We start from the raw sequence: 26,260 nt of genomic DNA on the forward strand, positions 1-26,260 counted from the left end.
CACGCGCACAATCACAGATTCACATCCACACGTGGGCTGATGATTCATCCATACCACACTGCCTTCAAGAGTTACAACTCTCTGCACAGAATAACATAAACCCATGCTACACACACACACACGCACACACACACAAAACCATGCTCAGAAGCGACATCAATTTCAGTGGCTTACACGTGCACGACAACACACACACACACACACACACACACACACACACACACACACACACACACACACACACACACATCCCTGACACATGCACTCAGAATACTGCCCCCAAACAAATCGATTTTCTTCCCCTGACAAATTCCATGTTGTTGAATGAATGGAACATCCAGACACGCCAGTGAAAACGAGTGGCACTCGGAGATAGGTGCTGAAGGCAGATGTGCCACGTCTGTCATCGGAAACCTATTGCCAAGAGGGGTGGGAGGAGGGGAGTGGAGCTCACCCATGAAATTGCTCATAATGCGTCCATAATCGCCATTTGCCATAGTATTGACTTTCGCCAGTGTGGGAGTCATCCATAAAGGAAACATCTTTTATTGATCTGCAGTGCTGGAAACAGGCGAAACTCCAGTATGGGAAGAGGAGGTTTTGTGAATTTAGAACTTGAGTCAGGGCACGTGAAATTGATATTAGATATGACATTTTCATGTGGCGGGGGATGGCCGGGTTAGTGTGTATCCATATCTTTGGATCAACGTGGGTGATCCAAGGATATGTGGAAGCCTCTGAGAATATCCTGTACCACATTATCTTCTCAGATGCGCAGGGAGTCTATCCATAAGATCTATTCAGCTCGACATTTCCGAGTATATCCATATCTTTGGATGATCAAAGTGCATCCGCTATCATCGTGTTGCTATGCTGTTTCTTTCCAAGCTCTGCTCAGGTCAACCAAGACCCACAGTGGACTGTCATTCTCTTTCTTATCAGTGTCAGTGCGGGCGGGGGGGTCATGGTTAAGAAGACGAATGTCAAATTCAAAGTCTGAATTTAGACAAGCTATCTTAAGTTTGCAGAATGCCTTGAATACTTAAGTGCCAGATAACCACCAAATACATGGGACTTTCTTTTAAACAAATGGACCAGAACCAGAACCATGTCTCCTGAGGTGCCATTCAGAAGCACTTCCTGCCTCGACATGATGTAATAATCAATTAGTATGAACAATGATCCATTATTGCTCTTTAGTGGTACTACTCATTGGGCCGTTTTATTCACCTGTACTTTTGAGTGCAGTTCCGTCTTTTAGCCTTTGAAGGAACCATTATGTGGTAACCAAGTACAAATTGGAGGTTGTCAGAAAAATGGGGTGTATTGGCACAAAATGCACCATGCGACAATTTCTGTAGGAGCACTATTTGATTTAAGTGCAGCACTGTTCCAAGGAAGTGCATGATTCAAAAAACGTCAGGGATCCTTGTTCAAACACACGAGCAAACTTTGAAGTGCTGAGATGTCTGTTTACAAACCAGCCCTTTCGTTGATTTCCCGTCATTTCCTTTCCCATCGTTTCTTCTCCTTCTCTCCTTTAACTCATCACACTACTAACCTTCCCTGGAAGGAGGAGTCCCTCTTTCAGCGTTCCTTATCAAGGTTTTATTTATTCTTCGGGGGGTAGGAATTGTCCTTTGAAGCCCTTTTGAGACTGTATCTGATTAAGGGCTGAGCAGATAAAATTTACTTGAACTGACTTGAGTTTCCTATCTTCTCCTTCAATTTCCCTTCCTTCCAGTCCTTCCCCCCCCCCCCCCCGTTCCTTCTGCTTTCCTCCCTCTATAGCGTTCACCGTTGGTGTGCATGCAAATTGGCATCTCCATCATCAGCAAAGGGTATTGGGAGTGCCAATCAGCTCTAATGAAACTGGCAGACAAGATGAATTCCCTGTAAGCTGCCTGGTGACAGGCCTCTTTATTCACAAGCACTCCATCGGAGTAAGAAGACAGCGCTCTTGACCCTCAACTGAAGATCGGTGAGTTCCTCTCTGAGCACACAGACACACACACACAGACGTGCGAAAATGATCAGAAAACACCATTCGGAAGAGCAGCAGCCGATCAGGGTGGGTTATTACATCCAGCTGGCACAGCAGCACCAGACAAGGTCCTTGCAAACAGACGGCTATGCGTTGTCATAATGGCATCTGCCACTTCCGTCCGCGGAGAATGGATAGAACAAGCAGAGGTTGGTCATTAGTGGTCAAGGACGTCTTTATCGTATCGACAGCGCTTAAAGAATCCATCAATGGGCCACTTCGATAAGCAGGCTGGTAAAGTATCCCTCAGAAACGCTTGTCGGAGCTATAGGCCGAACGCACCATGCGTCCTCTCCTCTCTCTGAGGTAGAATGACACACAAATGTGTGGTGTGTGGTGTGTGTGTGTGTGTGTGTGTGTGTGTGTTTGTGTGGGAATGTGTATGTGCATGCGTTTGTATGTGTGTGTTTGTGTGTGTGTGTGTGTGTGTGTGTGTGTGTGTGTGTGTGTGTGTGTGTGTGTGCGCGCGCGTGTGTGTGTGTGTGTGTGTGTGTGTGTGTGTGTGTGTGTGTGTGTGTGTGTGTGTGTGTGTGTGTGTGTGTGTGCGTGTGTGTGTGCGTGTGTGTGTGAGTGAGGGCTGGTTTTCGACCAATGAGGTATCTGCCCTTACGGCATTGTTGTTCATGCTCATATAAAGTGATACAATACTCAACGTGCAAGGCTAATGGTGAGCACCAAGTTGACAACCTTTTACCTATCAATTTTTCATGCAAAGAACATACCCACATATAGGCTGTGATTGGGGAGTGTCTGTCGAGGTAAGCCACTCAATTCAGGAGCAATAGTTTAACAGGCAACAAATAATATGCCTCAGTTCACCTGTCAAACCTACCTTTCAATGTTAGCCAGTCCAGAGAAAGCATTAGGAACTATGCTCAAGCTATTGCTATTTTCTGTTCTCCTATTGGCTGTTCTTGGTTAAGTGTTCAACATGTATGCAATCATATTAAAATAATAACTAACTTTTTTTTATCCACAATTGAACATTGTAAAAATACAAATTAAAGGGCCCTGCCTTTTCTTCAGTGCCTCCTCAAACTTCTTTTTCATACAGTTTGGCTCACCACTGCCGACAACGTTGATTATGTGGGAACTTCAACTTAGTGTTTCCTTTAGAATTTAATTCATATGAGAAGTGGAAAAGAATATTAAGATTAGTTCTAATGGGAAAATGAATCCTAATAACTTCTTTTCATTAAAACGAATTAAATATTCACATGGTATTCGTGCCCTTCTCTCTATCGCTCAACCCCTGCCTCTCCCTCTCTCTAACCGTCTTTATATCTGTTCCCTCTTCTCTCTCTCTCTCTCTCTCTCTCTCTCTCTCTCTCTCTCTCTCTCTCCCTCTCTCTCTCTCTCTCTCTCTCTCTCTCTCTCTCTCTCTCTCTCTCTCTCTCTTCCCTCTCTCTCTCTCTCTCTCTCTCTCTCTCTCTCCTCTCTCTCTCTCTGTCTCTCTCTCTCTCCCTCTCTCTCTCTCTCTCTCTCTCTCTCTCTCTCTCTCTCTCTCTCTCTCTCTCTCTCTCTCTCTCTCTCTCTCTCTCTCTCTCTCTCTCTCTCTCTCTCTCTCTCTCTCTCTCTCTCTCTCTTTCTCTCTCACTCTCTCTTTCGTGCTTCTGTCACTCTCGTTCTTCTGTGTAAGTGTTGTGTTGTCACTTTTTTATACATTTGTGATGGACGTCAAAAAAGGCAAAAGTAAATTATATCACAGTGCTGCATGTAGGAGATATGCATGTTATTGAGTGCCAAGCCTAAATTAATGTCCATAGAATAGCCTTTGGTTTTCATTGAAGACATAATTGAAAATGAACTTACTCGCAATTGTTGGCAGCACTCACCGACCTAATGATTTTGAATGAGTCCAGTTGATTTGAAATATTTAGATCATGGAGGCTGGTAAGCTTACTGTGGAAGAAAAAGATTACGATTGAATAAGTTTCAAGCCAAGTTTGTTTTTTCTATTATCATATGTGTTGTGTCTGGCAAATGTGGCCAAACATAACATTCACCTTTCAGCAAAATAATTTTTAAAACTCCTCACAAACCAAGGATGGTGAATTGTGATTTGTTTAAAACATAATAAACCTGATCTCTCAGTAATAACTTTTCCTTACTGAGTTGTCACAAATATGCATATAATACATCTGTAAATAATGAATACATCGTCATTGCCAATTCTGAACAGTTTCAAACGATTGTACTCCCTGTTAATCTTATATAGAATTTAATTTTCAGTCAACATTTATTCCATGTGTTTAAACTTCATTACTCAGTAATACCAATAATACTAAAACTATATGAGTATTATCAGAATACCTTAGAAAAAAGTGACTGTCAAAAATCCTAATCATAATTTGCTGCGCGTCTGTATGCCTAATTAAAACAAGTCGCTACTCCCAACAGTTCGAATATATCTGCATGTATCTGCATATATTCTGGGAAAGTCTGTTCTTATTCTTCAACAACACCCCTCTTTTCCATGCCTACCTTTTGCTCATCATGTGGGTTGCAGAGTAAGGGGTACTGGGATAGCATGACCCTGCACAAACCACACACAAAACAAAGATGCACACACAGAGACACACACACACAAAGACACAAACACACATCTACACAAACACATGCACACACAGACACACACACGCACACACACACACACGCACACACACACACACACACACACGCACGCACGCACGCACGCACGCACGCACGCACGCACGCACGCACGCACGCACGCACGCACGCACGCACGCACACACACACACACACACACACACACACACACACACCGTAATCATCGCCTCATGCTGTTTATTCTCTAAATTTGCATGTTACTATGAGCACAGTTCATTAATTCAAACTGATTGATAGCTAAATTGTGCTAATTGACATGCTAAGTTTTTCAAGATGAGAAATTATGATAACGCATTTTAAATCCGAAATAACAAATCATATCCCCCATGAATATTCCTGTATTTTCCTATTCTACGTTGTTGTTCTATTTAAAGCCACATATTTATTATACAGATAATAATGCTTCAACTACTACTTCTACCACTAATAATAATAATATTGATCTCTACCTTCTTTGAAACAAATATGGAACCTCATGTACATTCCATTTACAGATTCCTTATTTTTCGATTTGTGTTAATTTCGGAGGATTTAGAGGTATCTCCTGGCGCGAGGTAACAGTGGCAGGGTGGAGGGAGATGATACTGACGCTAGCCCTGTAGCTCCTCCACCCGGCTCCACACGGCGGCATGCAGCTCCTATACCCTCCAGACTGCCTCCGTGGACCAGGGCCCAGCAGCGGCTGAGCCTAGCAGGCCCGCCAGCCCCAACCCCTGGGTCAGGGCGCTGCTGGAGAAGAGGAGCTGGCCGAGGAAGCAACGGGAGCTGGGAGTAATGGGGCGGGGGGGGACAGAGATGGATGAGGGTCGCTCCAGACAGGATCACTGGGGTCTGCTGAGCTCCAGAGGATGGTCTCTCCTCAGCCCTAAGTGAGCGTGTGCACATGTGAGCATGGGACAAGATAATAAACCCATAATCAATAGACAAATGTGTAAGGTAAGTCACACAAATATTGTTTCGGACTCATGTTTTCACTTGATGTATTCATTTAACTGTCACATTGATTATGAAAAAAAATTGGATTACATTTTTGCAGTGAGTTCAGTCCACCAAAGCACCAGAAATCTTTTTTTTTTTTATTTGAAACTTTCATATTTGTGCACACATTACAAAGGTGTAATTCTATTAATCTGCCTCTGCAGAAGAATATGCTTTCAAACAGAAACACACATACACACACACACACACACACACACACGCACGCACATGCACACACGCACACACACACACACACACACATACACACACACACACACACACACACACACACACACACACACACACACACACTCACTCACTCACTCACACACACACACACACACACACACACACACACACACACACACACACACACACACACGCATACACACGCGCACACACACACACACACACACACACACACACACACACACACACACACACACACAGACACACACACACACACACACACACACACACACACACAGACACACACACACAGACACACACACACACACACACACACACACACATTCAATGGCATAATTCCCTGATTAGACACTGACCCACTGACCTACAGCCTATGCCTTTTACTAAGTTAACAAATAGAAGGCAGACAGACAAAGAGACACACAGGCTGGCAGATAAGCAGACATACAAGCAGTTAGACAAGCAGGCAGTAGGAAGCAAAGTATTGAAGAGGGATGCTGACATGGAAGGAGCTGATGAGACAAAAAAGAGAGAGAGGAGATATAGAACAGATTTATTGAGTGAGAGAGGGAAGGACAGAGGGAATGAGGGAGGGAGGGAGGGAGTGAAGAACTGAGGGAGGGAAGGAGGAAGGGAGGGAGGGGAAGGAATCTATAATTTCTTCTGTTGTATAATTGCAATTTAACTTACTAACTTACTTTTGCCGCCGTCACCCTGGAATAACTGCATGGAATCATTATTGCATCTCAACACCTCTCACAGGGAAAAGCTGATAATACATTAAATTAAAAAAAAGGAAAAAAGATCCATGTTTTTGTTTCTGCCAACTGATGGCACATGTTGTTCTAGCTTATTGAAATAAATTACAATTAAATCAAATCAAATGTGCAGCGTTTACATCCTCACAGAGAATTTAACAGCAAATCAGAGCGGACAGCAACAGGTTATCCTTCAATATGCCACTGGGCACCAACAATCAAGTGCCGCCCCGACATTACAATGATCATATTGTAGACATCATCATCAAGTGCATTTGAAGGATAATTCTGATTAAATGTTCGAAAGTTTTGCCGTTGTTTCGAAATCAATACAGAAGCATACTGTGCCTTACCACTCAATGCTTCAACGGTCATCAAGTGCTTTCAAATACAGGCAACTTATGATTCACATATACACTAAGGCCCAACAGTAACAGTATTTAGTTTGGTGCTCCCACTTAACCATCCTCCCGGCTTCTCCATTTGTGAATAGTTTTCTTGAGTGCCACATGATCGTTGACAAAGTCACGTTTCAACGTTAACTTGGCGTTGATCTGGCGTCATCTTGGGGTCCGTCAGCTCATAGCCAGTCAAACAGTGAGCAGGCGCAGCGGTGGACACTAAGGTGAATTCAATATTTAACACGTAGTAACATCACATCTCTAGGATTTTTGTCTGACTGTTATTAAACATAGCTGACGATGTTGATAGACGTAGGTCAAGGAGTTGTTAATAAAGGTTCCAGGAGTTCTTAGTACAGTCCATTGTAAATATATTTTCTAAAAAAAATAGTGTGTTTGAACAACTGCACAGACATGAACTAGTCGATAAATGTAACATACTTTGATATTTGTGGTTTTTGAATGTGATGGAATGGTCAAACGGAGTTCATGTCCTTCCGTTGGACTTAATTTGACCTCCTTCTGCCTGAATACAAAAGCTGTTTTGGACAGAGATCCCCTTGTTTAAATAATGGAATCAGGTTTCAAACTCTGTGTTCCTTCTCTCTTGAGTCAAAAGTTCCTGTTTGAGTTCAAACCTCTTGTTGAACATTGTATCTTACATAAACTATTATCTTTGCTGAACTTCAAATGCAACCACAAGAAATGCAATGTGATCAAAGAAAATTAAAATATACCCAAAATAACTTTTGCAATGGTTTGGATTACCGCTAGAAGGTTGCTTTAATAAGGTTGAGCAGTTCATAACCACCTCTGCTCTGACATCAGTCAGTTGTTTGTTTTGTATCTAATGTTGTCCTGGTGGCTAATTCAACAGTTGTCTATTGATAGCTTTTCCTGGATATGAATCACAGACCTAATCAGGGCATCCCGTTAATTTTTTGTTTAAGGACTTTAATTTCCGCTGTGTGTTTGTGAGACAGTATTTAGTTTGGTGCTCCCACTTAACCATCCTCCCGGCTTCTCCATTTGTGAATAGTTTTCTTGAGTGCCACATGATCGTTGACAAAGTCACGTTTCAACGTTAACTTGGCGTTGATCTGGCGTCATCTTGGGGTCCGTCAGCTCATAGCCAGTCAAACAGTGAGCAGGCGCAGCGGTGGACACTAAGGTGAATTCAATATTTAACACGTAGTAACATCACATCTCTAGGATTTTTGTCTGACTGTTATTAAACATAGCTGACGATGTTGATAGACGTAGGTCAAGGAGTTGTTAATAAAGGTTCCAGGAGTTCTTAGTACAGTCCATTGTAAATATATTTTCTAAAAAAAATAGTGTGTTTGAACAACTGCACAGACATGAACTAGTCGATAAATGTAACATACTTTGATATTTGTGGTTTTTGAATGTGATGGAATGGTCAAACGGAGTTCATGTCCTTCCGTTGGACTTAATTTGACCTCCTTCTGCCTGAATACAAAAGCTGTTTTGGACAGAGATCCCCTTGTTTAAATAATGGAATCAGGTTTCAAACTCTGTGTTCCTTCTCTCTTGAGTCAAAAGTTCCTGTTTGAGTTCAAACCTCTTGTTGAACATTGTATCTTACATAAACTATTATCTTTGCTGAACTTCAAATGCAACCACAAGAAATGCAATGTGATCAAAGAAAATTAAAATATACCCAAAATAACTTTTGCAATGGTTTGGATTACCGCTAGAAGGTTGCTTTAATAAGGTTGAGCAGTTCATAACCACCTCTGCTCTGACATCAGTCAGTTGTTTGTTTTGTATCTAATGTTGTCCTGGTGGCTAATTCAACAGTTGTCTATTGATAGTTTTTTCTGGATATGAATCACAGACCTAATCAGGGCATCCCGTTAATTTTTTGTTTAAGGACTTTACTTTCCGCTGTGTGTTTGTGAGACATCTTTATGGGAACCAAGTCAACTGTCCATTAACAGAGAGGAAGCTGTATCGTGACCCAACATCTTTAATTAACACTGAAACACCACTCCGCACCACTCTGATCTCCCTATTAGATAACCTCCCCTGCAACAAGACCACTTCAGGGTTTGTGTGTGTGTTTGTGTGCGTTTGTGTGTGTTTGCGTGTGTGTGTGTGTGTGTGTGTGTGTGTGTGTGTGTGTGTGTGTGCGTGCGTGTGTGTGTGTGTGTGTGAGTGTGAGTAGGGTTGTTTGTTTGTGTGTGTACATGAACATGTTAGTGTGTATGGATTTGTATGTGTGGTGTGTGTGTGTGTGTGTGTGTGTGTGTGTGTGTGTGTGAGTGTGTGTGTGTGTGTGTGTGTGTGTGTGTGTGTGTGTGTGTGTGTGTGTGTGTGTGTGTGTGTGTGTGTGTGTGTGTGTGTGTATGTGTGTGATTGTGAAAGTGTGTGGTTTGTGTGTGTGCATCATTGTGTGTCAGTATGTTATCTGTGTATGTTGGGCTGTGTCTGTTATCTCTGTGTGTGCCGGGGTGTGTGTGTGGTTGTGTGTTAGGTTGCGTGTATGTTATCTGTGTGTTTGTGTTTGTGTGTGTGTGTGTGTGTGTGTGTGTGTGTGTGTGTGTGTGGTGTGTGTGTGTGTGTGTGTGTGTGTGTGTGTGTGTGTGTGTGTGTGTGTGTGTGCGTGTGCGTGTGTGTTTGGGTGTGTGTATTTTATATGAGTGTGTGTTTTGGGATGTGTGTGTGTTATATAGGTGTGTTTGTGTGAGTGTGTGTGTGTGTGTGTGTGTGTGTGTGTGTGTGTGTGTGTGTGTGTGTGTGTGTTGGGTTTTGTGTATGGTATCTGAGTGTGTGTATTGGGGTTTGTGTGTGTTATATGTGTAAGTGTGTGTGTGTGTGTGTGTGTGTGTGTGTGTGTGTGTGTGTGTGTGTGTGTGTGTGTGTGTGTGTGTGTGTGTGTGTGTGTGTGTGTGTGTGTGTGTGTGTGCGTGTGTGTCTGTGGGTGTCTGTGTCTGTGTGTCTGCGTGGACCGCGGAGGGGACAGAAGACGTCCAACAGTTAGGACGCCATGTGAAAGTACTGGAAGCCGGTCACCGCACCCCAGGGCACAGGCTCAATTACCGGGCAGCATGGATATCTCTGTAATACAGCGATACGGTAATAATCACACACCCAGACACTTTTAATGACTTCGAGTCTAGTTACAGAGTTTAACAAAAGGCAGTGGCATCAGAGACCTCTTTATATTCCAAGATCCCATTGTTGGTAGTCCGGACCGACACATTTAGAGTGGTGGTGGACTGGCCTGTGAAAGTCCCTCTTTCAATGCACTTTCTCTTTACCGGGAGGCTTTAATCATAAACTAATTCTTGTGCAGTACCAGCCTTCAATGTCAGAGAGTTGAGACAATAGTATCGAGAGAGGGGAATGTAGCTTTGATCTTTAAGTTCACACGCACGGATCGGCGTCGTACCGCTTGTGGAGATATGTAGGAGATAGATATAGAGTGTATAGTCAATGTTATTTAATTGCTCTGTTCAGACTATTCCGAGAGGGAGCGAGAGAGAGAGAGAGAGAGAGAGATAGACAGAGAGAGTTGGGTTATAAACGAGTTTAGAATAAACAGGTCACACACACACAAATCACTTGCCGTTTTTTTTACCCCTGCTCATCCTCTCTCTTGATTAGCGTGAAAATTATGTCAACTGTCTCATTAGCAATTGGAGATAAGCGGCATCGTTCCACCAAATTGTTTGCTCAAATATGATGATAAAATGCTACAGTTTAGCTCCATCTAGTGAAAGGGTGTAACATTCTTTCTCCTTACCTTTTACTGTAAATTAATAATTTAAATAACATGAAGGCTTTAGGGCAAGATAATAAAACCATTATCAAAAGAAAAAAAATTATAAGGTAAGTAACCATTCCAAATCTTGTTCAGGACTCATGTTTTTACTTGATGCGTTAGTTTAACTGTTTTTAGTTGAACTAAACGACGAAATTTGGATAACATTTTTGCAGTGGCTTCTTCAGTCCCCCAGAGCAACAGAAATCTATACTTGGTAAATGCACATAAATAATTACATTTGTGAGATCAGCCGCAGGTGCATATTTGTTGTTATCATGTGACTGGCAATGACCAGCTGAAGGTCAACCTTTGGCTATAAAAGAAGAGGAGGAGCATTTGTCACAGGGTTTTTTTGGACAGCAGACGGACTCAGGGCTCTGGTGTTTCTAGAAATCAAACTCAGCCGTGGGCAAGAAATGATTGGTGACTAATAACTATCTCCTACCTTTTTTATATCTGCAGTCATGTAGTTCATTGAATAAGTGAGTCACTGTCACCCACTCTGTCTCTCAAACAAGCCTCTCCGAAACCTCTCTCTCTCTCTCCCTCTTTTTGTGTGGTTTGTTTCCTTCTTTCTTTGTTAAATTATCTTTTTCTTTCAAATGTCACATACATAACAATATATAATATATGCTCTTTCTTTCCTTCTTTCTTTTACAGATCACATCCACAACCAAATATTATTTGTGATCCATCTAAGTGATTTATTAAATGTATATCTTGTATAGATTAGCTTGCATATAAAGACGAGATACAACGCTGCAAGTGCAACTAAAGTGAAGACCACACAAAATTCAAGTGATTTTTTACTTCCCTTTGTGTGCAAACATCTCTTCTATTTTCCTACTCATGTCCAACAGATGTTGTTTTGCCTCAAAGAAAATAAGGTATATTTAAATCATGTAGTTGTATATAAACATATATATATATATATGACCATTGTGGTTGTCGCACTGCTAAATTATGGAATGAGTGTGAGACAGATCACAGGTGCGTGTGTGAGTGGGCCAGCTGTATGGGAGCTGAGCCTAACTATCTGAAGGTCTGCATGAGTTAGGAATGAATTACAGACACATTATATACTTTTCCCCACACGCATCTCAACCCTCTTGAACCATGCTCCACCTTCTGGCGATAACCCTTTTCCAATCCTAGGTTAGAAAGGAAAGATTATTCCATTTTATATAGATATATCTCTTCATTTATTTTTGAATAGAAAAGATCACTCTCACTTGACATTGTAAACGAGAAGGTTTAAGTCGTAGTATAAGACTTTAAATAATTATTCATATATCAAAATGTATATGAATACTATAATAATATAATGCGTGCTTAGTGGCTGCTGAGAGGGAGCACCATGGCGGACAGTGTAGAAGGTCGGAGATCGAGGCTGATTAAACAACAACTTATTTATGTGTGTGGGATGTGGATCAATTTGAAAAGAAATAATAAATGACATGTGAACACAATTTTTAAAGTTGAATACAGTTAGTGTGTATGTGTGTGTGTGTGTGTGTGTGTGTGTGTGTGTGTGTGTGTGTGTGTGTGTGTGTGTGTGTGTGTGTGTGTGTGTGTGTGTGTGTGTGTGTGTGTGTGTGTGTGTGTGTGTGTGTGTGTGTGTTTGTCTGCATGTGCTTCTGTGTGTGTGTGTGTCTGTGTGTGTCTGTGTCTGCTCTCTACAACCCTCCCATTTTCCGGCAGCATTTGTGGAAATGATATCCAGAACAATATTAAATTTAGAAGATTTCCCTTTGCCTGTTAGTTTGATATTTCTGTGTTCAATATTGGTGTTGTGATAAGGCTACAAGAAGAGAATTTTTTTTCTTCATTCCACCTGAATATTTGTTGGAAAGTTTATATTGAAATCACGTTTGTTTAACAGCCATTTGATTTGACTGCATTGATTACTCAATGCAGGCAGGTTAAACCAGCCATCGACCACCCACACTCCACAGATACTGTGCATATATACAGATACAACCCATTTCAGTATCAATTGTGCTGTCTGCTATATTAAGAGAGAGGAAGAATATATTCTTTTAATAAAGTGTTTTCCAAGACTCCAAATGCTGTAAGATCTGTCCAACAACACCAAAGAACACAGACAAAGACAAAATAAAGGAAAAGGCAGCACACAGTGGAGTCCGGGGGCGGGGGGTCGTCACAGAGAAAGGTTGGTTAGCTGAAGGGAGTGAAGAGGAGGTGAGTTTGAAGACTTGATTTGAAGGCAGTGATTAGAGGCAGCCTCCAAGATCTGTCTGGGAAGGGCGCTCCAAAACCGAGGCCCCGTCTGACGCACCTTACCCTGGTTTAAGGATAGGCATGAGGAGGGCCCGCAATGTGAGATCTGAACCTATCTCTGACCATTTCTGACATTTAGTACAGACACTGTTGGGGGAACCGTGAGAGAGAAATGTTGCATTTCTGCATTTCCCCGATACAGTGGATTAAATGGAGTCCATTTGTGTGACATTTAGGTACGCCATTGCCCTTTTACGTCTGTCATCTGCACCTTCCTAAACACCTACGTCAAGCTGGGCTCCCTGCCGCCCTTTGAGCAGAGCCTGCCCCTTAACAACCTCTGCTACCCTGCTACCCTCCAATGAGTCACACCTCGCCATGTTGCACTGCCAGACACTCGTGCATGGCAAAATCAGAGGTCTCTGCAAATCTGAACCCAAATGCGGTCAGGAAAAGGTTGTTGCGAGGATGGCAGGCTGTTGTCAAATGGCATCACACTAGTCTTGTGAAGCAAGAAGTCTAAATCTCGCTACAGAACTCAGCTCAGAACTCACGTCCGGTTTTGCATCAAGATGTTAGTCTCGAACCAGACCAACATGGGAAGCTATAGGCTAGGAAAAAATATGGCTAATCAGCAAACCTCACCTTAGCGAATGATCGTGAACACAGAGCATTTTGAAGATAAACACAACATTTATTCTGCTTTGGAATCCTTTTAACACTTTGAAGTTCTTACTTCAATTAAAATGGTAGCGGTCCTGTGGTAGTGGTTGCTAATGGTGTTTACTTTGGAAAGAGGGTACTTCAGCATCCAATCAGCAGCAAAGTAAGGTTGACTGACAATTCCACAACAAACTGCTGACTGCAGGCTTCCCAGAACTAATGAGCGAATTTGAATATGGTTGGCTGTACGAAGCTAGAATTAATAGAGTCAACGAGTTGGGCTGTTTGTGTTTCCTAATGACTCAATTGACTGCCTCACAATTCTGAGGTTCAGCCAATCAACGATTGTGTGAGATCAAGCTTTCCATCGCTAGGCACGGATTTATATTGCACGGATTAAACATGTACGCTGGGATACACTTGGTCATCTGGTCCCCTGTTAAAGCTAACGTTGGCCAGTATGTGAGGTTGAATGAGGCCTACCTGACAATAGATCCAGCACTAGCACTTGCTGGTGAGGCTGCTCTATTAAAACGACTACGATTTGTACAGGAGGCACTGCTAAATCTGGTTGCAACCTTAGTACATGACCTCTACAAAAGATTATGCAATCCATTCCATATTCCACCATGGGCCTCTCTTCCATCTGTATTTGTATTTTCAGTATTTGTCACTGAGGATTAATAAGTGGTTTGTTTATGCGACTGCTTTTTTATATTTATTGTTTTTTTAAGGAGTCTATGTCTAGACCCTTGTTAGGCAATGAGTAACAAATCTGAACAGCTTCTCCAATCGAAAAAAGCTGGGAAATAGACAAGCGCTTACCCAAACAGAAACATTTGCATTACAGAGTGAGCCCACTTCAAAGGGACATTTTAAATGGTTTGTAATCCTTGCATCCAATGACATCACAATTGTTGGATTGGCTACTGCAGATGGCTCTTGGCACTGAGGAAATCTCCATTTGTCCACTGTTATATCTCGACCTTGCAGTATTGAAGTTGAAAGATGAGAGGACATTCCAGGCAAGAAACGTTTATTTCTATATTTTTGACCAAATGTTCCATCCATCCAACCAGCCCCAAAAACAACAACACTCATCAGCCTGAAGATGCTCATTCCATATCAAGCATGGGATGCAATACTTTTAAGAAAATCATATAGGTCTCTGCCAACATCCCCTCAATATACCTGATCAGTGCCACGGCTCTGGTGGTGAAGGAAAAGGAAAAGTATGTACTATGATTCATATTATATAATTGTTTGGCTATTATAAGTTATTTCAGTGTACTCAAATAGTAGATAATTGTATACTATTATTATTAAATTATGTATTGCATTTAAAAACATGTTTTTCACCTCAGGTCATGAACTATAACTTATCTCATTGTCTCGTTCTAGAGATACATTTAGCCTATTCAATTAGAAAAACAAATGCTCTGATTAAATTATAGACCTTTGGCTCTATTCTTTTCTATTAATTCATAAAACTATGATTGGTTTCGAATGCATTAATGCCGTCATAGATAAAGCCTGCAGTATCAGTATCTGACTGTATGTTTTAATGTGTCTACTAGACCGATGAATAGTTTTTCCCACATTATTTTGTTACAAAGAATATCTGCTAGGTACATCACAAACAAATACCCAGGGAAGTGCATTTGAATTTCAAATCCACATGGCCAGATCACCACAGGATGCCATTACTGTCAACATCGGGTGTTTTAAGTCTGTGACAGAACAAGCACCAATGCAGGGACAGGCTATATATTTATTTCCAATGCTTCCTCACAATCAAAGTCAGATTTTTTTTTGTCCAAGTCCCAAATTTTTCAGGCAACATATAAAGGACAACCTCAAAGAGGTAGTAGGAGAGAGTAAAAAGTAGAAGGAAACAGTTCCTTCCTTTTCTTAAGTGTCTGATTGGTGCATGCTAGTAGCTACAGGAGCAGGGAATAGAGAAAATAAATATATAAAAAAAACTAGTTATTGACTATTAGACTAGCTACGTGACTGTTAGAAAAGGGCATATTCTGTGATAAATAAATAAATAAATTCAGTCATAAGGGCTAGAAACTATACACAATCAGTGTGACTTCCATATGATTAGCCTCACAAGGGGAAACACGTATTGCAGTGGAGGACTACCTAGTGGCATGCTAAATATGATGTATGCATTATTATAAATTCAAGAAGAATGCTTCGAATGTTAAGCACCCTCTTTGGATCCACAATTGTGATCCTCAAGGACAAAAATCATGTAAAGCATCAGAATGAAATTAATAAAATGAATCCCTTTGTCACGTCAACGTCTGTAAGAAAAAGTAATAGATGTAATGTTTGTAACTATTGAGTTATGTTGCAAGGTGACCGGGCATTGCTGCTTTCGTGGTTAATTGAGAGAAAGCCTGCCCTGAGTGTAGAAAAGCTTTAAGATTACAGTTTTTGCCTGCTGCTTGAACAAGTTTTGCAACACACAGGCAAATAAGACACAACACTGAAATATACCATTCACATCTATGTCATATTGAAATTCAGCTACCAAACCTAACAATCCTTCGTCAAAAAGTCACTTTGATGACAAAATGATACACACTTGTATCATAGAATACACTTTCAGATCAGCAGCAACACACTAGTCTACTTTATATAAAACACTGCAGTCTTTCATCTTCAATGTTTTTATTCAGTTCCACAGAAGGCATGTTCTCACAACAACCAAAAAATCAAATACTCTAAATTACATTAAAGTACTTTACAGTGCAGAAAATTCAGTTTAAGGAAAAATTAACCTAAAATAAACCAAAAATACAATACTGTAACAGTTTTTTTCAATTGCTTGAACACTATAGACACATGCTTAGACCAAAGAAACACAACTTGAAGTTTTTGTTACTATACCTAAACACATGTAACCATTCATTACACAGAAGCGCTGCTTTGCACTTCAGTTGCTATTCTGCAACAGAAATGACCCTTTCTGCAACACACTTGCTCCTGCGCACTTTAACTATTTCACACATAAGACACTTAGTTCAAAAATGACATCTCAGTATATCATTGGGAAAACACATCTATTCAAAATACTTAACACATTGGGCAATTGAAAATACAATACAAGATACACACCTCAAAACACTTACTTACAAAACTGAACACCAATCAGCCAGCTACAAAAAGGCCAAAGGGCAATTGTGAACACCCCGGGGCAGCGTGGGGGAAATGTATCATTGTGTGCCGCCATTAGGCTTCGAGGGTAACTGCACCATCATGCACAAATAGGTCCCTACAATACCCAACATATCATCACATTTCTAGATGCACTATATGATGCAGATGAACAGGACGGATCTGAGCAGCCCAGGTTTGTTGTTGTCTGGAATAATGTTTGTTTCCATCAGGCTGTTTTTGTCCGGAACTGGTTCAACAACCATAAACAATATGAAGTCGTATACTCGCCATTTCTACACGTTTTTTTTCCCGGCTTGAGGATGTAGTGTATATGATTGCCCACCACATGCCTGCATGCCTCTTCTGCAGGCAATGGAACAGGGCTGCTGAGACATTGAGGTAAGGTAAGGTCAATCCATGGATGGATTCGGCACACAAGGCGAGGATCCATAAGCCCACCCATGCACAATTACCTTGTTTTTCTGTGTTTATGTACAGTACAGTTGTGTATTTTTGGTTAATTTTTGTTATAATTTACTGAACTGTAGTGCAATGTACAGTATTGAGTATTAGGTTTTTTGGTTGTTGTGAAAACGTGCCTTCTGTGGAACTGAATAACAACAGTAAATATGGATGATGAGTTGTTGTGAGTTGTGTGTTGAGTTTTGACACAATGAGCCAATTTTTTTGCAAAATGTGTTCAAGCAATTGAAAAAAACGGTAACACAGAAAAATTAAGCAATTTTGCGTGGGTGGGCTTATGGATCCTCGCCTTGTGTGCCGAATCAATCCATGGATTGACCTTACCTCAATGTCTCCGGCGGGGGCCTGTTCCATTGCCTGCAGAAGAGGCATGCGGGCATGTGATTGGCATATACGCGCCACTTCCAAGCCGGAAAAAAATGTTTATAGGGTTCAGAAATGGCGAGTTAGGGGGCAAGTATACGACTTGAAATTGTCTATGGTTGTTGAACCAGTTCCGGATCAAAACAGCCTGATGGAAACAAACATTATCCCAGACAACAACAAACCTGGGCTGCTCAGCTCCGTCCTGTTGAGCTGCATCATGAAGTGCATCTAGAAATGTGATGATATGTTGGGTATTGTAGGGACCTATTTTTGCATGATGGTGCAGTTACCCTCGAAGGCTTATGGCACACAATGAGATATTTCCCCCACGTTGCTCCGGGAAGTGCAAAATTGCCCTTTTTGTAGCTGGCTGATTGGTGTTCAGTTTTGTAAGTAAGTGTTTTCAGGTGTGTATCTAAGTATTTTCAATTGCCCAATGTGTTTTGTATTTTGAATAGATGTGTTTTCCCAATGGTACCTGAGATTTATGCAATAGTTTGTTGTTTGCAGGAGCAAGTGGGCTGCAGAAAGGCACAAGAGTGTCGCAGAATTGCAACTAAAATGCAAAGCAGCACTTTTGTTTAATGTATGGTAACATGTGTTTAATGTATAGTAACAAAAACTTCAAGTTGTGTTACTTTGGTCTAAGCATGCGTCTATAGTGTTCAAGCAATGGGCTAAAACCTTCAGCCTTAGGCCTTAATTCACCTCAGGTAATAGAAAAAGGACAAATAATGGTGTCGCTATGGGAAGTCAGTGGCACACTGAAGATATGCTGCTATATCTTCTTGTGCCTCGTCTCCCGTTTCAAGGTACAAGCCTCGCGGTTTTTATGACCCTCCTGCTTTCAGCATTTCTGTATCATTATTTCATTATCAATGAATAAATGAAGGCATTCCGTTCCTCCAGCGCATGGTAATGTTTCCCAAAAATGGCTTTAACATGATCAGCATCAACTATTGCATTGAGAACATCTAGGTCAGTATTTTCCATCATCATTTATCTCCTTATATGCATCCTTAATTAAGAATCTAAATCGAAAAAGGTGCATACCCCGTCCCACCTGTTCCCTGCAGAATATATCAATTTGATATGCTACTGGTTCTATGCCTGCACATCATTTGTTCCCTGCTGTTTTCACTGTCTGAGCAGGGGGGTGTAGAGGCATTGGAGAGGGAGGACACACATTCAACCTACCTAACGGCCAACATTTCCATCAATACATTGGATTGAAAGTGAAATAACAGTGGATCGTGTGTGTGTGTGCGTATGTGTGTGAGTTTGTGAAAGAAATAGGCAAATGTTTTGCCTATTTGAAATAGATTTTCAATGGCATTTCTGTCCTTAATGATTGCATATGTCTAAGCTTTTAAAATACTTTAGAAAAATGTAAATTAAATTGCATGTATTGAGTAAACTAAACCGACTTCAATGTATCCTGCACAGGGTCGAAAATGTGTCCAACATCAAAAATGTCCTACCTTATTTACTTTCTGGGCCATCTTTGGCCTTGAGCCCTGAGTACACCACTAGTAAGCCTAATTTCAGACTTGTAGTACATAATGTACACACCCACACACATACACACCAACCCACACACACACACACACACACACACATACACACACAAACACAGACACCCACGCACACACACCCACACCCACACACACACACACACACGCACGCACGCACGCACGCACGCACGCACGCACGCACGCACGCACGCACGCACGCACGCACGCCACGGCACGCACGCCCACGCACAATCACACACCCACACCCCACACACACACACACAACACACACACACCACACCACCACACACACACACACACACACCACACACACAAACAAACACACAAACCCAACAAATTCCATAATCCTATATATATATTCCATAATCCTATCACCTTCCCCCCTCACACCTCTCATGATGTGCTCTCCAGCTTGGGGCGGTCTGTCCTCTCTGATAACTGTAGTTTGTCTCCAGCCAGTTGTGGACTGTTGGATGTACTCTTAAACTGAGAGCTACAGAGTTCATGCCAGGACCATAAGCTTCTGGTCTAAACACGGAAGCCTGGCCATGTTACTTACCATGCTGTGAGTGTATGTATATTTGAGTCGTGTTTGTGCAGATTCCGCAAAATAATGCAAAATGCAAATTGTCAAAACACCATTTTCCATTTTCTGTTATGAAGCACAAAAGTCACTAAAAAAATCCTTAATCTTGGAGAATGTCATACAATATTACAATAATAATAATAGTAGGAGATGGAAGCCAGTGTAGTTGTATTTTATTGTTGTATTTCATTGTATTGTTAAGCAGCTTGTATTGCAATTTTGCACGAAAGGCACTATATAAATAAAGTTTGATATGATTTGATAGTTTAGATTGTAATGGATGATCTGATAGAGGATACTTTACAGTACAGATGTTCACATGGTGCCAGTATATAATAGACACAGCACAATTAATCAGTTATTTTATTTCCGATTAAAGAGGCACTCGTAATACATTATGCAGCAGTAAAGAAGTTTGTGGAGTAATGGTCTCTGCAGGATATTAAGCACAGTATTAACCTGAAACAAATGGAAACAAGAACGGCTGCAACGGCTGAGTCAGCACACGGCGATAATCGGTGGGAGAGAAACAGGTGGACACTGTCTGCTGGTTAGCGATTTATGTATACCCACTATGTGTGTGTTTGTGTTTGTGTGTGTGTGTGTGTACATGTGTGCGGGTTTGAGGCTGTGTCGGTGAGTGTGTGTTTATAGGTGTGTGTATGCCTGTGTCTTCGCATGTGTATCAGTGGAGGTGTGTGTGTGTGTGTGTGTGTGTGTGTGTGTGTGTGTGTGTGTGTGTGTGTGTGTGTGTGTGTGTGTGTGTGTGTGTGTGTGTGTAGTATTTTAAGTACCCCATGGTGTATAAAAGGGCCCTGAGAGGACGCTGGACAGTCACATAAGTCCAATAGACTGCAGACATGCTCAGGTTCCTACTTTTGACGTCCCTCGCAGCCCTGGGTAAGTAGCTCCAACCCTGCTTCACCATGTGTTCATTCATTCCACCATCCATTCACAATGCGTGAAATACATAGAATATTCAACTGCAATAATACATGGCTTTGATTAATCGATTCCTTGACTGATTGAAAGGCAAGAAAATCTTGCATTGAGTCTGAGTGTTTCACCCCTAAGGACAATTAGAGTAAGATATGATACAGATTGCAGACGACTAATTAACTTGTTGTATGGTTCACACTACGGGCTACTTAATGTGACCGATTGGTGAAGGAAACGCTGACAAACAGCCAGGCAAACTCTACACATGAGCCAAGAGCCTCGTTCCATTTGCTCCATTTCCAGACAATTGATTTACAGGACTTTGATGGATAAAAAATTGGAGATAATCACAATCTGACAAATTTCTCTGGTATATTTAGATCGATTTTCTATTTAGAATGAATGTATTCCATTGATGGCAAATTTTCCATTTACCCTATAATTGACCATTGCCTTATTTTATATTCCTCCTTTATCCTAAAAGTTTTCCTTTTGCTGCCTTCCTAGAGACTTGCTGAAATTTGCCTAATGCAAATCTTATATCAATTAATGATGAGACAAAGACATTAGCATACGACGTGGCAGCCCAGACTGCTAACTATCTCCATCTCCCAGTGCTGGCTGAGCTGGAGCCCCAGCCCAGGTACCTGGAGGACAGTGTGGAGGGCCGTGTCGTGGGCGGTGAGGTGGCTAGGGCTCATTCCTGGCCCTGGCAGGTAGGCTATGCTATATGCTTTCATATTTACACTTTGCAGTTGTATGGAGACAAACAAAAACCTTGTTATTTCTACCTTATTTTTAGATGTCGCTAACTGCAGTCGACATTCTCTTGCAACCTTCCCCCATGTAGGGTGTGTGTGTGTGTGTGTGTGTGTGTGTGTGTGTGTGTGTGTGTGTGTGTGTGTGTGTGTCTGTGTGTGTGTGCGCGTGTGTGTGTATGTGTATGTGTGTATGTGTGTGGGATAAAATGTCGGTTCTTCAGCTCAACCCTGAGGCAACTTTTCAAAGGAAAAAACTTGTTTTGGCTGCCTAGTCTGCATTCAGTCAACGCACTTATATCCTCAGTTATTCCTAAATACATTTTAAACCTTGCTCTTCTTATTATTCCTAAATCTCTCTTAAACAGATCTCAGGGTTGCATAAAACATGTAGCCTACATTACCTACCTCAAGCCAAATAACATGACATTTTCCTGTGAATGAGTTATGCACGTAACCCAGTTTGGCAACAGCTGCTTGTGCTATTTATGAAATACTTTCCTTTGACTCAAAATACAAAGGTAGAATCTTTGCAAATGTCCTCCTATCTATTCATGGCAAAATTAGTAATGGATGTTTTAACGGAAATACCTGTGCACCATCAGCATAAGCTGCCTGTTATTAATAATCAGATTTTAAGATTTATAACTGTTTGTTTTAATCCTAATGCGATGTGTTGGCGTTTTCTTCTTTGTTGGTGTGTTTGTGTGGCTGTTTAAGATCTCCCTCCAGTACAAGTCTGGAGGCTCCTTCCGCCACACCTGTGGAGGTACCCTGATCAGGAAGGGATGGGTCATGACTGCCGCCCACTGTGTGGACAGGTGAGAGTGAAACACAAGCAGACAGCAGCAGATGACCCCGCAGGGCACGCGCATGCACACCCATACAGTAACATAATATGTAGGACTGTTTGACCCAACACTCGCCAGTTACATACACGCACACACACACACGCACACACACAGAAACCTACTCTCCCAAAAATGAACCCTGACCTGCAGTACGAGTTACATCCTATAACCTATAACTAACATGTTTTGTCCTTTTACAAAGTTCCCGTACATGGCGCGTGGTGCTGGGGGACCACAACATCAACGTGCATGAGGGCAGCGAGCAGTACATGAGTGTCAGCCGGGTCCACATCCACCCCAACTGGAACTCCAACAGTGTCGCCGGAGGGTGGGTCCGCTCTGCAGTTTGAGGACATGCATGGGAATGTGCAATTACTTTCTGAGATAAAGAAGTCACAATGACAAAGAGAGCAACCTTGTTTTTAGGAATTTATATGTTTTCTAATTTCGAATGATTTTTTAAAGGCCACAGACTTTCAAGTCTCAGTTTGACTAACTAAAGCATATACTGTATTTAAGGCTGAACAACACGAGTAACAACACTCCACTGTCACAGTGGATGAATAACACAGGTTATTTTAACTGCTATATTTATTGGTTGAAGGAGGTGTTGTCAACATCACTAAGGTGCTATGCACACGTTTTATTTTTGTGTCAGACTTTTGAGATCTCAGCACACACACAGAGTTACATATAAAACAAATGTTTCATACTTATCTGCCTAATTTTTAGCTGGGACATCGCCCTTCTGCGTCTGACCTCTGACGCTGTTCTGAACAACAACGTCCAGCTGGGCTCTCTGCCCCCTACTGGCCAGATTCTGCCTAACAGAAACCCCTGCTACATCACCGGATGGGGACGCACCAAGAGTGAGTCGCAACACACACACACACACACACTCGCGCGCGCACGCACACACGCACGCGCACGCACACGCACACGCACATACACACACACTCACTCAACCATTGAAAGATTAAGCAATCTCCTTTAATCTTCAAATGCCCCACAAATATTAATAACTAATTTAGACTAAACTGTTCTTCCTATACCTTCCCCACTCATGCCTCCTCTTCTAATAAACTACTTATCCCCACACACCATTCATGTGGTCCCCTGTGTGTCCCGGCCAGCCGGAGGCCAGCTTTCCGCCGAGCTGAAGCAGGCTACCCTGCCCTCTGTCGACCACAGGACTTGCACCAGCTCCTCATGGTGGGGAAGCACCGTCAAGGAGTCCATGGTCTGCGCTGGAGGTGCCAGCGAGTCTGGTTGCCAGGTGAATAGGCGCCGATATTCCGCCCCCCAACTTTGTCCATCCTTCAAAGGCACCGGACATACCATTGAGTCAATTGTACAAGGATTGATGATGGCGATGAACACGTCATTTTGAGGGGAAACCCAGGCTGGGGTGCATGAGGATATTAAGCGTTGGCCATCATCAGTGGAGGCACCACACATCGACCAGGGTGGTGCTCTGGTCACACATGAACCCCTGATGTTAATGTAGGGACCACAGCTGTGTAGATGTATTATTAATGAAGTCATCAGATGATCAGGAACTCGGTGATCCACAATTTTCCACATTCTGTCCATTGATGCTAGCTTGGTCGATTTGCAGCGTGTTTGGGCGTGTCAGTGTGAGACTGGAGTCATTGCTCATGGGTATGTTGGGGGTTCTGTGTTCTGTGTTTCCAGGGTGACTCTGGTGGACCTCTGAACTGCAGCGTTGGGGGCCGCTGGGTGGTCCACGGTGTGACCAGCTTTGTGTCTTCTGCTGGATGCAACGCCATCAGGAGGCCCACCGTCTTCACCCGCGTCTCCTCCTATATCGGTTGGATGAATGGGGTCAGTATCGGGAGATTTTATATGCATGCATTATTTCATCTCATGGGCTTGATTCATAGCACATTTTAAGCACATTTTACTTTTTCCATAAATAATTGGTGTTATTTTGTTAATAAAATAATGTAATTTAAAGAATACACACATATACGTTACTCGATTCATACTCATGCACTATGTACTAATATGTCGTTTTTGGGTGAGCAATTGGTGTGCTTCCTTTATATTATATTTTTATATAATATGTATATATTAACCATTAATGTTCTGCCCATTTGCAGATCATGGGTTAAAGCTCAAGAGGACCTCCATGCATTCTGTGAAAATTCATCCTTACGTGAATAAACTGTATAATTCAACTCCCTTTTTTTTGTATCATTCTTATTATCATTATTTCACTGCTATGTATGATTTTGGCTCTGATTATAAGCATACATTAGTACATGTCATTATGGGGGAAAGAAATGGTATGAGACATAAGGGCACGATGTTGGAAGTGAACATTTGAGTTACAATTAAAAAATACTACCTATTCTATATGTTGGACAAAGCAAAACTTCCTTTTAATCAAGAGCTTTAACATAGACCTATTACACAAATCTTACAAAGGAGTGGATTCACTTTGGAGTACATACGCAGCTTTGCTGAAGCTGTATGTGCTGACTGTGTCACCACAATCAATTACTTCAATACTATCATTCATCAAATGATTAAGATGAAAAATATGCACAAATCAAAACCCCAGTATGGGAAGACAAGCATATAGAGCCAACGTTTCAGACCAGCTAAAGCCTGCAGTCAAGCAATCACCAACGACAGCTCTGGAGAGCATGGCTCTCTTGCAGGGCTGCGACGCTTTATAACCCTCTGAGATTGTTGGGTTGAGCAAGGTCAGAGACGATGTGTGTCATGAGGAAATTACTCTGAAGGATCCTAGCAACAGATTCTTACTCTCACTGTGTCATATCTTCCACGTGTAAGCCCAAAAAAATGTAAGTGAATGATGATCTTAAGGCAAAGAAATTTGTTAGAATGGCTTTAGGGATCAGAAGGAATCAGTAGTTGACATTTATTCAATTGATCTGTTTTTACCATTGAGTGTGTCTATTATGTTTTCTTAAGTATTCAGAGGTTGACAATTTTTAATGGGGTTACCGGCATGGGACCGGCTGTTATTTTAGGGAGCCACAGTGGAGTGGTTGGGCGGGGGAGAGGTTCCTGTGGAGATAAGTAGGAGTGACCTTTTTGGCCCAAGGGCACAGCCAGTGCCACTTTACTGTGACTACCGTATAATATACAGATTTCTATGCTAATGTTTCCTTTCGGGTATGAAAAACACAGTGACTAACCATCAACGCATGGCTTTTTTCTGTATCAGGACGATTCGCCTGTAGTCTCCTCCTGCACTGTGCTGTCCCAATTATTTAAAAAGAAAAGAGCTGCATTGTCTATTATTTACAATTTATCGATCAAATAGGATCGTGTTGCATATCAATAAAGGTGTTAATTTGTGGGGAGAACATGACATGGAATGTCCTTTGCTTAATGCATGTTCTCTAGGGCTATATATAAGAACTAAGGCGTCGAGCAATAGGCTATAAAAGGAGTATAATTGCCCTTAAACGCCCGTTGTTTTAAGCTTTCAAAAGATCAGATTGTGTTAATTTTCGCTTACACTCTGATTCAAATGTGCTAGATACCCTGGTTGATTCGTGTGGTGCCTTCTTCCATTTTCTCCACTTGGAAAACACCAAACTCTATCGCTCTGTTGTTCTCACAACATGATTCCGTCAGAAAGCTTTAAAGTACAAGACCAAACCGTATAAAGAGAGAAACATTATCCATTCCCAGGTTTGAAAATGTGTGAATATAAATGAATTCCTAGTTTTGCTCATGGTCCCGCTCCCATCTCTTTATAATGTAATTTCCGTGGGAAACCAAATGGCAAAAAAGTAAGATTGGCAGTGAGGAATAAAACACTGACCTTTTATTCTGTTTTAAGATGATTTC

The 26,260-nt window shown here is 41.7% G+C and overlaps 1 protein-coding gene across 1 annotated transcript; it reads left to right on the forward strand.

Moving 5' to 3' along the window:
• Positions 1-20,670: 20,670 nt before the first annotated feature.
• LOC130402574 (elastase-1-like) lies at positions 20,671-24,609 on the forward strand. The gene is made up of 8 exons (XM_056606795.1): positions 20,671-20,760; positions 21,415-21,515; positions 22,278-22,378; positions 22,611-22,736; positions 23,141-23,277; positions 23,542-23,684; positions 24,104-24,253; positions 24,532-24,609. The coding sequence occupies exons 1-8, from the start codon at positions 20,721-20,723 to the stop codon at positions 24,541-24,543; spliced, it is 810 nt and encodes a 269-aa protein (XP_056462770.1). The 5' UTR covers positions 20,671-20,720; the 3' UTR covers positions 24,544-24,609.
• The last annotated feature ends 1,651 nt before the right edge of the window (positions 24,610-26,260 follow it).

The sequence above is a fragment of the Gadus chalcogrammus genome, chromosome 13 (assembly GCF_026213295.1).
Source record: "Gadus chalcogrammus isolate NIFS_2021 chromosome 13, NIFS_Gcha_1.0, whole genome shotgun sequence".
NCBI classification, from domain to species: domain Eukaryota; kingdom Metazoa; phylum Chordata; class Actinopteri; order Gadiformes; family Gadidae; genus Gadus; species Gadus chalcogrammus.

Coding starts and splice junctions, on each gene's coding strand:
- LOC130402574 (XM_056606795.1), top strand. CDS start 20,721: ATGCTCAGGTTCCTACTTTTGACGTCCCTCGCAGCCCTGG. Junction 22,379..22,610: donor GCCGCCCACTGTGTGGACAG/GTGAGAGTGAAA, acceptor CCTTTTACAAAG/TTCCCGTACATGGCGCGTGG. Junction 22,737..23,140: donor TCCAACAGTGTCGCCGGAGG/GTGGGTCCGCTC, acceptor CCTAATTTTTAG/CTGGGACATCGCCCTTCTGC.